This window comes from Podarcis erhardii (assembly GCF_964252035.2).
Source record: "Podarcis erhardii genome assembly, chromosome: 3".
Lineage (NCBI taxonomy): Eukaryota > Metazoa > Chordata > Lepidosauria > Squamata > Lacertidae > Podarcis > Podarcis erhardii.
In genome coordinates, this window is record NC_138507.1 from 70,305,467 (window position 1) to 70,322,065 (window position 16,599).

The 16,599-nt window shown below is 43.4% G+C and overlaps 1 protein-coding gene across 1 annotated transcript in view; it reads left to right on the forward strand.

The window, feature by feature from the left end:
* Positions 1-16,599, forward strand: part of FNDC1 (fibronectin type III domain containing 1) — a 94,410-nt gene that overhangs the window by 39,097 nt on the left and 38,714 nt on the right. The window contains exons 3-7 of the mRNA XM_081856518.1: positions 4,622-4,739; positions 6,300-6,487; positions 7,373-7,480; positions 10,442-10,630; positions 12,932-15,997. Coding sequence (XP_081712644.1) covers positions 4,622-4,739; positions 6,300-6,487; positions 7,373-7,480; positions 10,442-10,630; positions 12,932-15,997 — 3,669 coding nt within the window. The remainder of the gene's footprint in view (positions 1-4,621; positions 4,740-6,299; positions 6,488-7,372; positions 7,481-10,441; positions 10,631-12,931; positions 15,998-16,599) is intronic.

The following is a 16,599-nucleotide window of genomic DNA, read 5'->3' on the forward strand; positions in this document are numbered from 1 at the left end:
GTTATTCCACTTCCAACAGTTTAGTGGAGATAAAACTTGGCAACACTATTAGAACCGGTAGGTTTCAATGGTTTAATTGACCCAAGCTTCAGTTAATTAGTCAGAGGGGTCCAATTTCAAATATTAGGGGTCAATTTTAAGCAAAAGAGCTCCAAATTAAGGGCAAACTTGTACTTTGTTTAATCCTCATTTGGTTCTGATGTTACATACTCCACTTCTTTAGAAGTTTTGTGTGCCACATTTTAAGAAAAACACCAACAAACTGCTCACTGAATCACCAGACAAAGAGAAGACAGAATCATAGAATTGTAGAGTTGGAAGGGCCTGTGAGGATCATCTAGTCCAACCCCCTGCAATGCAGGAATCTTTTGCCCAATGTGGGGTTCGAACCCATGACTCTGAGATTAAGTATCTCATGTTCTTCCAGCTGAGCTATCCCAACCAACAGAAGTTATCAAAATTTGTCTGATAGGTTTGCATAGCCCCTTGGTTAGTGTTTCCATATGAGGTAAAATGTAGAGGAATTTCAGGTAGAACAGCTGAGGAATTTCCTACAGGAAAGTGTACAGGTGTGGAAACCCCAAAGGTGATTCCTCTTTGAGAGAATTGCATGTGAGGTGTGGCATTAAGATTCACAACACGCTGCATGACTGCTACTTCGTACTCAAACTGAGACTCAGAAGAGAAGCTGGTTTAATTTCCGTGTAAACAGCGCAGGAAATCCAGCTGTAACTTGTTAGCTCAAGATGGAACAACGGCAAATGAAGTCACCCTGAGCTGAGGTGGGAAGAGCCACTAGTGGGAAATTAAGGTTAGAGGCTCTTGTCCAAGTTCTAACCTCAAAATGGCTGTGCTGCCAATGCATGTAGGAATATGTGGAGCAAGGTGAAGGAGGTTTCCTTGAGGGAAGGAAATGACAATCAGCTTAATCTTAAAAGGCAAAACTCATATTGGCTGCAGCATAGCCAATGCAGATGTAATGGAATAATCTTATCTTCGTGTGGTACAGTCTTAATCTATCTGATCTAATTTGTCCCCGGGGAAAAGAGATGAAATCCTAGTTACTTAGTGATGAATTGGGAACAGGTGGTGCAAGAGAGGAAGCAGAGACTTTGGTTTTAGCTGGTTGACTTGTATAGTGTTGGTGTGTGTTGAGTAGTTCATACTGGCTTCAGTCCATGGCCCTGGTCACAGGGAATTGTGCCACATCCGTGGGTGGCTATGGAAACTAAAGAAGGCTGGTGTGGAACTATCATTCAATATTTTTAAAGAAGAAACCTGCTAGGATTCACACTTAATTGGATACTGTGCCCTCTACCAGTCTTGCAGCCTGTTCCCCGATATGTGCAGGCTAGTTGGGTTCACTCAGGAGTCCAATAATATCTGGAGGGCCACAGGCTTCTCCATCCCTGCTTTACTGCATTTTAAGAATGATACTGACATTGCATGGCATAGACATTGCTCTGGAGCTGACTGAGGACTCCCAGGTAAGTTCCACCCTCTATTGTGTGTGCATGGCGGTCCTAACCGTAATGAAAGGTGGTCTGAACTTTCGTCTTGGCTCCATGATCTTCAAACAACTAACCCAGGACTTCCTCAAATCCTCTTAGGCGACTTTAACGCAAGAATAGGTCCCAACGACGATGCTATATTATCTCCCGCAGCACTTCTGGACAATCCCCTGCAGCCCCCTTGGGGAAACAGATGCTCTCTTGATCCCATAACAAATGCGTCGGGGAGGCTGATGGCCCAATTGGCCATCGAAAACGATCTTTGCATCGCAAATGGCAACGTTACTCCCTTGTCCTCGCAGCAGTTAACGTGCATCTCTTCCCGGGGAACCAGTGTCGTCGACTACATTTTATTGACGCCGGAGCTATTCTCAATCTCTACAAAAATGGAAGTGGCTGAATATTTTGGTGGTGACCACCTTCCATTGACTCTATTGTTAAACCTAATAGAGCCATTCTCAGTCCCCTCAAACTATAGTTCCACGGCACAAAGCTACCCTGTATACAAAACAAAGAAATGGACAAGCCTCAGCTCCTCTCTTGCCCTGGATATACAAAAATCATTTGATGTGCCTGCAGTTCTTTCTGACTCAATTCTGCCCGCTGACCAGTATCGGAAATTAATTGATGCTTTTTCAACAACTTACGTAACCACCACCTCGCCTACCCACCAACGCTTCTTCCATGAATCACCTTGGTTTGACAAGGAATGTAAAGCCCTAAGAAAGCGAATTAGGAAAATGGTCAGAATCATCAAATTTTCCAATGACCCCCAAACCCGTGCAGAGCTTCTAGATATTAAAAGGACATACAGAAACATGATTCATTGCAAGAAACAGCAACACATCCTTGAGGCTTGGTCCACTCTTCGTTCGGCTGTAGAGAGGCATGACTCCCGCTCCTTCTGGCGCTTAGTTAGGCCTTCGGCACCATTTAATTCAGCTACCCTGATTTCCGCTGACGAATGGATCGCCTATTATTCAGCCAGTTTCGCTTCTCCAAATCATCTCACAGATCACCTTCAGTCCCCGTTGGACCTCTGTTCCTGTTCTCATAGTACCACCTCCTCAGTAAATTTTACCTCAACCCGCATCTTCAACATCATAATGTTCATGCGAAGGAACAAGGCCCCCGGCCCAGACATGGTCCCGTTGGACCTCTTCCTGACTGATCCTCTTTGGTGGAGTGAACAGTTGACTCCTGTATTCACCGCTATTTCCTCCGCCCTAGACATCCCCGACTCCTGGAGAGAAGCTACAATAGTTCCGATTTTCAAAGGCGGCCAGCCAAACATCCCTAGGAACTATCGCCCCATCAGTTTACTATCTATTCCGGGGAAAATATTTGCTGCTGTTTTACTGGAAGAACTTCTTTCATGGGTCCATGAGAGAAACATTCTACCGCCAGAACAGATTGGCTTCCGGAAGTCAGCATCAACCATGGACCACTGTCTAACTCTCTATCACCTTGCCAGTAAATACACTGCACCAAGGCAAGGCCACCTGTTTGCTGCTTTCATGGACCTGGAGGCCGCCTTTGATTCCATTCCTAGGCAGAGATTATGGTCCAAACTTGCCCATCTGGGAATTGATCCGCACCTCCTCTCCCTAATTATTTCCCTTTATTCAAACACCACAGCTCGCGTCCGAATTGGTCCCAACGGCTCCCTTACCACTCCATTCCCAACGGCCAGGGGCGTCCGACAAGGTTGTCTCTTGGCCCCTTTACTGTTTAATCTTTATCTTCATGATGCTCTTTCCCCTTTGAAGCTAGCAACTAAGTATCCTCCTCACTTAGCAGGCCACCCCGTTGCTTCCCTTTTCTATGCAGATGATGCCGTCATCTTATCCAGAACAGCTGCGGACCTAGCAAATGCAGTTAATGCATTTATCGCCTACTGTAAGGCGGAAGCTCTTAATATTAATTATAAAAAATCGAAAGTCCTCCACTTCACTCGTTCCCGCAAACTCAACCTGGAGCCGATTAAGATCACAGGTGGCTACTTAGAAAAGGTAAAAGCCTTTAAATATCTAGGCTTAATATTTACTTATAATCTCTCCTGGACCACCCATCTACAATCTGCCTCTCTTGCTGCAACCACGACCTCTAATGCCATTGTCCGATTTTATCACCAGAAGGGCGGCAAACACCTTCCAGCAGCAATTCAAATATTTAATGCCAAAGTTGTCCCTAAATTATTATATGGCTGCGAAGTATGGACTACAGCAATATCAGGCAACTTGGATCGCCCACTTCACATGTTTCTGAGATCTCTTTCCGGCGTCCCGAGATGTGTCTCAGGTGCAGCCCTACGACTTGAGTTCGCCCAGCCCTCAATTGTAAAACGAGCATGGAGTCGAGCCATTTCCTATAGCTCCCACCTACTAGCTTTGGATGCTTGAATTAGAGGTGGTTTCTCCAATCTGATCCTAAGAGATATTCATAATTCTCCTTGGAAAACTACAATTAATCTCAAATTCCGCTCTCTTCTCAATTTGAACTGCAAAACTGTTTTTAACTTAGAGTGTATTAGCCCGGCGGCCCTACCTTCAATCAAAAAGAAGCTACAGCAACTTGACTTCTCTAACACAGCTTCCCATGCAAGAGGGCCGTGTTCAGGCTTAGCCCTAGCTATTCCACCCCCTGAAGGGATCCCTCTATACTGCTTCACAATTCCTTCGGAGGCTAAGCGAAGGGCCTTTACCTGTGCCCGTCTCAACTGTTTTCCTACAGCAGTGGGGAGCGGTCATTTCTAATTTAGGGTTTGAAAACAAAAACAAATTAATCACAGTATTCTATATTTTTGAGACTATGCCTGCTATAAATTACTGGTATTTAACTCCAGCCATTTGAGCTATTGATCGTGGTTTATTAACATGAGTAGCCGGCCTGTAAGTAGCCATAATAGTAAAGGAAGAAGGTCCTGACTGAGGCCTCCCATCTGAGGTTGAGTGGGCTAAGAGGCTAATCAGGATAATTATGTAAGCAGGACCATTAAGCCTGGCCCAATATAGAAGCATCATGTAGTTCTGGTGCAATAAGAGGCCAATGCTAATAATGACAATGTCCAGAATTCTCATTACTGACTCACTGTTGTGGTTGCATTTCAGAAGAGGATGAGCTGGAGGAGACAAAAGACATCGCTGTTCGTGTAATGTCTTCTCAGTCCGTGCTTGTTACCTGGACAGATCCCATCTATGAGAAACAGAAGAAGCCTGTCTCCTCTAGGTACTAGACATTCTTTTGTTTGCATCTAGATATGCCAGAGGTGTTCCAAGTCCAATCTGTGTGAAGCTACTGAAAGATGGCATGGTCAGCGAATGACTTTAGGATAAAATAAAGCGAGTGGTTTCATACCTTCCTTTGCACATGAGTAATAAGGCTGACCTGTACTAGTGCCAATCCACAGCATGTCTGGTGCATCTTGGTGGGTATCTGACCTCAACAATCAGCAGTGTACTGCCTAGCAGACTGGTGTCCCTTTTTCATTGCAGATAAGGTGTGAAAATGGTATTGTTGTAGATTGTCACGCCTTCATTTTCCAGAAGTGGTGTTTTTCTTCTATTAGGATTGTTTTTAATTCAGCACATGAAATAGATGAGGACAGGGAAGAGAGAGATTTATATAAAGGCCTTACAGAATATGCCTTACCCAGTGCTGGCTCCATATTGGGGGTTCCTTAGGTATATTTGCCACACTGAGGGCCCTTTTCTTCAGTGCCCATTTACTGAGGAGTGGCTTGCTTGGTAGGGCAGAGCCACAGCTCTAGGGACAAGGCAGCAGCAATGCCAGGACTAGGCAAGCACCTGTGGAGTCAGTCTATCACTCCCACTGGTGCACCCGCAACAGCTATGATCTTGCTACCACCACTGGTACCACCACCACCTATATTTATATGAGTAGCTATGTAAAGTTAGGTCCCAGTCAGAAGGGCAATAGTGTTGTGATTTAGGGGGGGAGGGTGATAGGGAGGCAACTTTTGTTCTTGCTCAGGATGCCCTATTACCAAAGTTTGCCCCTGGTTCGTTGAGTCTGTTCTTGTCATGATTTACTCCACATCTGATCTTGCTACCACCACACCCCTCCCAGTAAGCGGCAGTGATGCTGCTGCTGGGAGGCTATTCTTCTGGCTTTGCCGTACTGGGTGAACCACTCCTGCATTTCCATTGGAAGTGTTTTTGCAAACACCTCATGCTGGAGCATTGCGCAAAGACAGTGAAACTTAATTGGAGCTGCTTGTGCAAGCTCTTACAGAAGCACGAGAACCATTAGGGTTGCCATATTTTAAAAAGTGAAAATCTGGACACAAAAGTTGTTGAGCTTTTTTGGGCAAAATTTTGAGCTTTTTTTTTTTGTCAAAGTTGCTGAGCTTTTTTGGCAAAATCACAAAAATGACATTTTTGAGGTATTTTTCAATAAGATCAACAAAAACAACACTGCCGGCATGGGTGTTGCCATACGTCCAGATTTTCCCAGACATTTTGCTGTTTTCTGCCCGGACACTGCTTCTGACTGCGGTATTCTGGGGTATGTCTGGGAAATTCCAGACACTATGATTTAGTGTAGAAGATCATGTGACACATGATTAATTTTAATGACACTCCTGTGTTTGAGGAAATGTGATCATGGCATCATTGTGACTCAGAATTGCTATGTCCCCCCCAAACATTTAACTTGTACTTCTGGTGAGTATAGTCCAATGGACTTGTGATGAGCTGAACAGTTATAGTTGTGCTTTATATCTTGTGACTGTGGTTAACAATGCATTCTTCCATGTTTTATTCTAAGGCAGTACACTGTCCGTTATCGAGAGAAAGGGGAATCAGCGAGGTGGGATTACAAACAAATACCCAACAGAAGGGTGTTGGTAGATAAACTGATTCCAGACACCATGTATGAATTTGCAGTTCGAATCTCACAGGGAGAAAGGGAAGGCAAGTGGAGTGCCTCAGTTTATCAGAGAACCCCAGAAGCTGGTATGTATATTTAAGAAAAAATATATGACGTTCCACCATATGGGCACATGCTGCCCAGACGGATTTCATGGGAGGAATTCAATGTGTTCCATCAGCACAAGTCTTTCAGCTTGACTGATAGAACTTTCCCCCCTCTTCTCCCATTGTCCACGGTTCTGAGAGTTCTCCTGACTCCCCCTGAGCCAATTTGGGGATGGGCATGAGGGAGCGCAGGGGAAGGGAAAGGGAAAAGCACCATTGTACACCTGGAAGTCATTGCACAGGGCTTCCACTGATGGGACTTGTCAGGTGAATCCTGCCACAATCATTTTGCTCCCCTCTCTTCTACTGTAATATCTAATATCACATAACTCGTGCTGTGATGTCACACCATTCTTTGTTTCTGTCCCCAACGCACTCTACATCATTGGCTCTTGGAAGTGGTCAGAAAATGTGGAAACTTCATAGCATGGGAAAGTTTTGACAGGCATAATAGAGAATGAGGAGTAGGTAAATGTACTTCTACTATTTTGGGTGTACATTTTACTGTGATGTCTCATTTGGGCCCTAAACTCACATGAACATTTGTGTATGGTGGTGTCAGTGCCATACACACAAGTAAGAAAAAGAGGCTGGTTTTGTTTGGGTTCTTTTAGTCCAGTCTTTCCCATCTTTGTTTCCTCCAGTTGTTGTTGGACTCCAGCTCCCATCATCCCTACCATGGAACATCCTGGCTCAGGGATCATGGAGTCCAACAACACCTGGAGGGAACCAGGTTGGGGAAGGCTGCTTTAGTCCATTTCCAAAGTGTTTTGCAGAATCTGGATTTGCTTATTTGCTTATCCATTGCTTATTTTCACTATTCCTTTTCCCCTTTTCCTTTTTGGTCTGTTGTATATGTCCCAGCTCCCACTGGTGCTCCAGAAAACCTGAATGTTTGGCCAATCAAAGGCAAAACAGCAACTGTTGCTGCTACCTGGGATGCTCTTCCAGAGAGTGAAGGAAAAGTGAAAGGTAGGTGGCAACCACATAAAATTTACTGTACGTATAGCAGAAGAACTGTAAATCACCTTGAAATTAATATGAAAGGCAATTAATACATTAACAAATTAACAAACTAGCATGAGAGGTTCTAAGTTCCAGCTCAGGTAGAACCGCTGAGCAAAGATGAAGGAAACCACATATTCAATCCTGAAAATCCAGTGGCTATAATGTACTCAGCTTCTGTTTGTGGCTTGAAAATCCTGCTGCTCTGCTCTAGGTCCAGGGCTGGGGGTTCTGTGGCTCTCCATATCTTCTTGAACTCTGACTCCTATCAACCACAGCCAGAATTGCCAAGGGTCAATGTTGATTGGGTTATATAGTCCAACAACATCTAGAGGGCTGCTGCTTCTCTAGCCCTGTTCTAGGTAATATGCTCGTATTGCCTGGTGGTCTGCTGGCAGGCTGAAATGTCTTCGGTTGTTTGCAGTGCTGCAAACAGAGGACTTTCAGTTGTGGAACAGTTTGACCTTGACTCCTGAGTGCTCAGCTACACCACAGATCTAAAATGGCCTGGTAGATTTTCCTTCTCGCCCATGGATTTTAGTTTTGTGAGGGACCAATAAGAAAGAATTCCTGTAACTTTCGTTGAGCCACAATCCCTCAGATTTTCTTTGACTGCTTGATTCTCTTTGCTACTTTTGTTCAAGACATTTCTAGCCATCAGCATGATCTATGGGCAAGTTCCAAATTCTACACCATAATCCCACATAGAGGGGAAGGTTGTGCAGACAGACCAGCATGGAACCAAGGTGTGGGTCAAGAATGCTAAACTGGAAGGGACTGGATTATACGGGTGGTGAAAGCAGCCACAAGAGAGGTCTATTTTTAATTTGCATAGATACTCTGGCTCCTTCTGTTAACACTAGATGAATTTTGTTCATCTATCCAAATATTGCCTATTTTGGAAGAACACGTGCCCCGTGTAGCTATTGCTGGCAAGCCGTGATATTATGTGTCCTATAAACGGCTGGTAGAGTCTATATTTTTCAAAGATAGTATTATCCACTTGTCTTTATTTTGAATTATCTGTTGTTTTGAGTTATCACCATAGGCACCACTTTTTATATATACAGAAGCAAATTCTGAATACAGCAGCTCATGCAAAGCAATTGCTCCACTTTTGGTACTGCAGAAAGGGGGCTGATGCTGTGGGATCAAGAATTCAGAGTTAAATTCTGCAGAGGAGGCATTTTTACACAGCAAATCAGTTGTGGAGTGGAGGGCTTCATGTGATCTTTCTTTGGGGTGAATGTAGAGTTGGGGGAGGGCATTAATGTCTCTTACATACTGATTGATTCAATTTGAATCTAAAGGGAATTCTGTCAAATATTCACTTTTTGAAATATGGGAACCAAAATACAGTATTCTTTTGAAATTCACACTTTTCTTAATTTTGCAGTTCTGTCCTCCAACAAACTAGCATTTACAAAAATGCATATATTGGGGAGGGTGTATAAAAATTAATACATAGGTGAAAACAAATTCTATTAGAAAAATGGTTTGCTTGCAAAAATGTGTACGTTACTCAAAACTACATACAGAAATGTGTTTATTATAAGAAATTCACATCAAAATGCTGATGAAATTTCACAAAGATTAAAAACAAACACAAACTGTGGCAGAAAACTGGAGAATTTAAGATCGGAAGAATGAGAAACAGAGAGAACCAAAATGACATATCCTTCTGGTGTGAAGCCAAACTCCAAAGTGAAGCATTGTGAGCACAAGCTCCAGATGAGTCAAGTGGCAACAGAGAGGAAAAATACTTTCCTAACCTACCTATTGCCTTTCTTCTCCAGTTAGCTGTATCTCTTCTCATTGATTCCTGATCTGAAGCCCTGCTGCTTCCCATGTTGTTGAGGAAGTGCCAATGCCTTGTGTCAGCTGTGCTCCAGTTTCTGAGAGGGGTGATGCTGGCATGAGGAGGAGCCAGCAGCTATGGTGTGGGCTGCTCTCATGTTGCCTGTAGTTTGTTGCCTTACCTTGGCAGTGCAGAATGGAGCACATCTTCCTTGTTATTGGCACTGGGTTGTATCCAGTGAAGTCATCTCGTCTGCACCTTGACTTCTGCTTGCAAAACAGAACTTCTCTTCCCTGTCCTCTCCCTCCCTCCCTCCCTCCCTCCCTCCTGCAAATCTGCTCCAGAGGGTTGGTGGAACCCCTACAACAGATTTGGGAGAGAAGAGGGAAGAGAAGTTCTGTTTTGCAAGCAGAAGTACTTGTGTGAATGGGACGACTTCGTTGCATACAACTCATAATTTTAAAAGGTAATAGTAATATCTAAATGCAACTCTAAAAATGACACGGAGCTGTTCTTGGTTATCTTTACATTCAGGGCTGGTTGAGGTGTAAGGCTCTAAGATATCAAATGATTGACACTTCAAGCAATAGCTGGAAGAGTTAAGAGTGCACATCTGGCTTAAACCTTCCCATGTTTGATGGCATATGATGTTGAACCAGGGAAAGGTGGGCATGGTTCACTGAAAATGGCATGGCAGGTCAACCTCAGAGGCCTGGCAAGCCTATCTAAGCCCATGGGCCATAGGTCCTTCAGCATTAATATATAGGCAGGGACTATGTGCCTTTTATCAACTCTTATTATTTTAATAAACAGCTGATTCACTGTGTTATTTGCAAAATCTTATGATGTCCAAGGTAGGGGTGGTAATATAAACGATAAACAGTGAGTGAGAGAGTTGGGTATTTAGTTAAATATATTTGGACATTTGCAACTAAAAAGGCTGATGGAATGCTTGTTCAACTTACCATGTATATGATGTCTTTGATGCCCCAGCTGTTGACTTGACGTGCATTGCCAGTGTATTAATTTTAGTAATGCACGTTCTAATTCATCCTACCCATACAGTCTGTCCGCTGGAAACAGGATTGTTTTCAGTTTCCTCCTTCCAACCGTCTGCCAAATCATTTCAGAATACATTCTCTCATACGCCCCCGCTCTCAAGCCCTTCGGAGCAAAGTCCATTTCCTACCCGGGAGATACGACATCCGCCCTAGTGGAAGATCTGCAGCCTGGGGAGCGCTATATTTTCAAAATTCGTGCCGCAAACAGGAGGGGCCAAGGGCCTCAGTCTAAAGCCTTCAGTGTTGCCATGCCAGCAAGTAAGTATGATGTTGTCACAGTTCAGCCAGCCAGTTTCCTCTTTGCTATTTTGCCCTATGTTCCATTAAAAGCCATTGGGTCGCTCTGGAGTGGTGACTTTGGGGTGGGTGGGCCATGTAAACATTCTACAAGTTGGCTAAAGTATATTAGATTTCAGTGTAGAAATGGACATTCTCATCAGAATTCTTCAGTTGCCTTTAGAGTGCAATCTGTGTTGATGGCTGGTTAGGATGCTGAATAGTCACCTCTACATTGGCCTCCATTAGCAGAGAGGGCTGTTGCCAAATTGGAAGGTGGGGTGGCTCCAACCATGGGGGCCCTAGCTTTGGCCAGCTAGGTAGGAAGCTACCACTACTGTTTCTTCTACTGTATCTAAAGCCCTGCAGATTCTGTGAGGGGACCAGCCTGGTACTGGCATAACAATTTTAAAGTATTCCATATATATATATATATATATATATATGCTTTCGTAGATTTTCACGGGTACAGGAATGCAGGTTTTGGTGTCCTCGGGTGTCTTCCCGTGTAAAAGTTGGGGTGTCTAGGCGACGTTTCGACGAGGTCTCACTCGTCATCTTCAGGCTGGTGCTTTCGGCTTCTTGTTACTGGAACAGAGCAGGATCTCAGTGTTTGAGTTCCTATAAATACTGTAGAGGGGGTGTGGTGTATAGCCTCCAATGTTCTGGGCAGAGAGGAAGTTCCCAGGCTAGTGTGCCTTTTCTTCTTTTGTTCCTTAATTACTTGAGAGATATCTTGAGTGATTTCTTGAGTGATATCCTGAGTACCACTTAGGTGGGTCATTAGGTGTGGATTAGTTGTTAAAGTCTTTGTGTCTTGACCTCTTGAACTTTGTGAAGAGTTTTCCTGAGAAGATGGCTGTACTGTACTTAGTTGTGCTCTGGCTTGGCTTCGTGTATAGGGGCGAGCTGTGGTTTTGTGGCTTGTGTCAGCCAGATCTGTGTAGGGATTGCAGGGGGGTGCAACATCCCCACAAAAACTGACACCAGATCCAGAGGCACACAGAACGCCAACACCAATCAACCACACCAGACCCAAACCCAGACCCTCTCCACAGATGAATTACAGACACCATCCAGTAGCCAATCCATGGTGGCACCTCCGGATGTTGCACCCCCCTGCAATCCCTACACAGATCTGGCTGACACAAGCCACAAAACCACAGCTCGCCCCTATACACGAAGCCAAGCCAGAGCACAACTAAGTACAGTACAGCCATCTTCTCAGGAAAACTCTTCACAAAGTTCAAGAGGTCAAGACACAAAGACTTTAACAACTAATCCACACCTAATGACCCACCTAAGTGGTACTCAGGATATCACTCAAGAAATCACTCAAGATATCTCTCAAGTAATTAAGGAACAAAAGAAGAAAAGGCACACTAGCCTGGGAACTTCCTCTCTGCCCAGAACATTGGAGGCTATACACCACACCCCCTCTACAGTATTTATAGGAACTCAAACACTGAGATCCTGCTCTGTTCCAGTAACAAGAAGCCGAAAGCACCAGCCTGAAGATGACGAGTGAGACCTCGTCGAAACGTCGCCTAGACACCCCAACTTTTACACGGGAAGACACCCGAGGACACCAAAACCTGCATATATATATATATATATATATATATATATATATATATATATATATAAATTATGTGCTTCCCAGTCCTGTTGAATGTTTGAAATGGCCATTTACCAAGACAAAGGTCCATCTCACTCATTATTGTGTATTGCCTGGCAGTGTCTCTCCAGGCACCGAGCCACAGTCCTTGCACCCTGGCTGGCATGAGATTGCAGGGCTTGGGATGTGGTGGTTGATTGAGAACCTCACTGCTTCCTGGTTTGAATTGTTCTGTTTGTCTCTGAGATGGATAGATTTGATCTGCAGTGGCATTTGGTTTTTGGCATGCAGTGGCATTTAATTGTTGACATTTCACAACTGATTCCTGCAAAAAGCAAAACAAATGAAAAAGCTTATAAGTCTTAGGCCCTCACATTTCAAATTAAAATTTTGTCTTAAAATGCAACCTCATAACATTTCAAATTGTCCATTTTTGACTATTTATGAATATTAATTACTGTGTTTATTCCATGACTATGTGAACGAGAACCGTAGATTTAGGACAAGGGCTTTGAATCACCATAATTTAAAACATGGTTTGGGATTGCTGCCAGAATGTTTCATTAGGCAAGCTATTTTCATTTTCTTTTAATAACAGTTGGTTACTTTTATAGATTTCTATGTTTAATCTCTTTCCCTCCCCCTGCCCCTCTCTTCTGTTGTAGCCAATATAGGTGAATCAAATATTGATCAACAAACAAATATCGAAGCGGATTTGGAACCGAGAGCATCTAAGAATTCTGCACCTTCTTCTTCTGTTCACACCTCTTCTGCCTCATCACCGTCCTCTTCCTCTAAGCAAACTTTAGGTCATTCATCCACTTTTCTTGGTGGCAGAGATTCAAAAAGTTCTGCTTCTGACATAAAGAATAAACTCCTAGCTGGGAGCAGAGTCCCTACCAAGTCTCAGGTGTCTTCTAGAAAGGGAGCAGAGCTAGAAACTGATTCTCTCTCCAGAGAAGACACTGCTGACCACAATCCCTCCAAAGAAGCTGCAACAGTGCAGCCACAAAATCAGGATGTTAAGAGCAGTGTGAAGTCACACTCCCCAATTAAACCTTCGCACTCTGTCATTTCCTCAGGTAAAACACCTCATAGGTCACGCACACCTGTAAGAACAGGGCAGGCAAGCACTGATACGCGTCGGTCATCACCACCCTCCCTCTCACCACACCCTTCATTATCTTCTATTCCTAACTATCCCAAAATTGAAACAAAAAATCTAAGACAGAGCAGCTCTAAACTACCTTCTTCCCATGAAGTCACGCTGGATAATCTGCCGGTTGATAATGAAAGTAATGATCAAGTTGACAGTTCAGAGGAAAAGCCTAAACCTCCAGAAGTTAAGCATTCAGTTTCACATTCAAATCAGCAGCCATCTGGATCTCGGAAGGTGGTTCAGAATCATCCCACAAAACCATTCCTTCCTTCTGTATCATCTGCAGCCTCAAATTCTCAAAGTCATTCACACCATCCCTCTTATAAACTAGTTTCCCCTGATTCCAGTGATGCTTTTGACACTGATAAAAGCAAAGAAACCGAAAAAAGAGAGCAAAGACCAGGTTCTAGGCTCTCTTCTCCTCAGGGCAGTTCATCTGCATCTGTGCAAACGAGGCCTCTCCTGCACTCTAACCGCCATGTGCCACGAGATCCGAGAGTTTCTGCGGTTGCTGCTGCTGCTACTCATACTTTACCTCATTCACATAGCTCATCTGCTAAACGTAAGGCTGAGGGAAAAGAAGGTTCTGATGCTAATAATGGTGAAAATGATGAAGGAGAAGATGAAGAGAACAGAAGAAGGCCATCTTCTAGATTCAGTTCTAGGTCCTCTTCAAGTTTGTCTGCATCTGAACGCTTTAATTTGTTCAAATATAGATCAGCCCTTACTGCCAACAGATTTGCCAACAAAGGCAGTAATATGTATGGAACCAGGACTCCACCCCCGGAAGGCCCCTCTACTACACAGTCCTCAAAGGTTCAACCTCAGTCCAGTTTACGTTTGGCATCAGGCAGTAATCACAGGTCCAGTTCCAATAAAGACAAAGAACTGGAGGATGAAGATGAAAGTCCTCTGCCTTCAACTCTTCCTAATGCTTATTCACCATCCTTTTCTAAACAATCTTCTTCAGTGGACTATACCAAAAGGAGGAGTTCTCTGGCTGAATCTAAGAATCATCACAGAGTTATACAAGAAAACTATAGCAAAGAACGAGAAGCTACAGATATAGATTCTTCACTCAAAGTTCAACACTCTGATGCTGTGTCTTCGGTGTCTAGCCAATCCCCTTCATTAAGCAGAACAAACCATCATTCTGGTGTTTCTTCTCAGTTAACAAATGGCCATAGTTCAAGGTCCAGAGGCTCATCTCCATCTTCTGATTCTTTATTAAGGACATCTATGGAAAAGTCAGTTCCTTTACAGCCTCCTGCGTCTAAATATCAACCTGACCATCTTGAGAGCAAAGATATATCTCCTAAGTCAAAGCAAACCTCACCTTTGTCTAAAAAACCATTAATGGGAAGGTCTCATGCTTTATCCCGTAAAACTCTTCATCCAGAAACCATCTATTCCTCAAAAGCATCAACTGATCAGTCACAACATTCAAGAAGCCACCTTACACTATCATCCCACCAGAGTAATGAAAAACTAGAAGACAGAGATGATGACAGTTTGGAGGGAAACTATTATAAAGAGGCAAGTGATAAAGAGGAACAGAAGGGTTCTTATTCAATACCTGCCAAAGAAGTCTCTCCATCTAGGAGAATATCTCAGGGAAGAACCAGCTCTCTTGCAAAGCATTCTGAGTCTCAGACCAGTAAATCTGGGCAAAGATCTTCAACTCAGCGAGAGTCTTTAACCTCCTCCAGAGGTTTAGGTCTGTCACCAGGAAAACATACTGGGTCAAAGATTATTGCATCTAGTGAAGAGACATCTGATGCATATAAAGTGCCTGCATCTCCCCATCAATCCAAATCTGTTCAGCCAGCATCTACCTCTAACAGAGACCTAGACAAAGACCATCACTACAGCAGAGAAACTTCTTTATTTTCAAAATCATCCTCAACTTCTCTGAGACAAACTCATCCTTCAGTGCCCCGTTATCCATCTGGCTCCAGAGTCCCTACTAGGACAGGATCTCAAACAGACAAAAAATATGGACTCCTGCAGCCAGCCCCAACAAAAGTTGAACTTTCTCCCAAAATGTCATCCTCTAAAACACATCAGTTGATAAACAGTGATGATGATTATGAGGATTATGACCAGTCAGAACTGGAGGAAAATCCAACTTCTCCAGCAGCAAAGTGGCCATCTTCTTCGGTTTCTAGGGGCAGTCAAAGCCTAAATAATAATGTTGCTGGTGATAAAAGTAAATCACCAAACCCTGCATTGCACCCCAAAGCAAAATTTGCTGATGAGGAAGTGTACAAACAAGATGAGGAACAGGAACAGGAACAGCCCACTTCCAAAACATCAAACACTGCATTGAGTAGATCTACTGCTTTAACTTCTAGGTCTTCCCAGTCTTCTAACAAACTGAATACATTGCCTAAAGTGAACTTGGCTTCACCACGTTCCTCTGGTTCTACTTCTGGATCTTCTCAGCTTCATCCCAGTCACTCTGCGTCTCCAACACATTCTTCATCCTCAGTGTCCTCCAATCAACGAACACAAAACTCAAGGTTATCCAACCCTTCTCAACGACAGCAGCTTAGGCTTCCTAACAGGCAAGGTAATGCATTGTATTAATGCTTGTTAACTGGGTATTCCTCCCATCCTAATCCTTTTATGGAGAAAATGTGTTATTATAAGATGCTCCCAAACGTTGTGCTTTGAGATCTCATCAGTGGATATAGTTTTGTTCTGAAACTGTCTATCAGTTCACCTACTTTGCTAAGGGGCTGTTTAATTCCTTGCCTCATTTTGGCCCATCCCCAAATCTCACTGCTCCCAGCTGGCCATTTCTCCCATAACGTCTCACTAGTGTGTCCTAATTCACTATTTCTGCAGAAGATTATTCAATTCAAACCTAATATTAAGTAGACCTGATCACTAGTGGGTGAGTATTCAGAGACTTTCATAATTTTATTCAGGGTATGTCCTGATAGGTCAACTGAATTTTATTCCTTAAATTGATTTATTATTAGTCACACAAATCCTGTATATCTAGCTAGTATGTAGAATTTTGATGAAAAACAGACAAAAAACATCTGCAAGTGAAATCTACTATGACATAAGAATATCCCATGCCTAAATATAATGTGTAAAGAAGCCAATAGTAAAATCGTAGTGGTCCCTAATGTCAGACCATAAAAATCACAAATCTGTACCAGT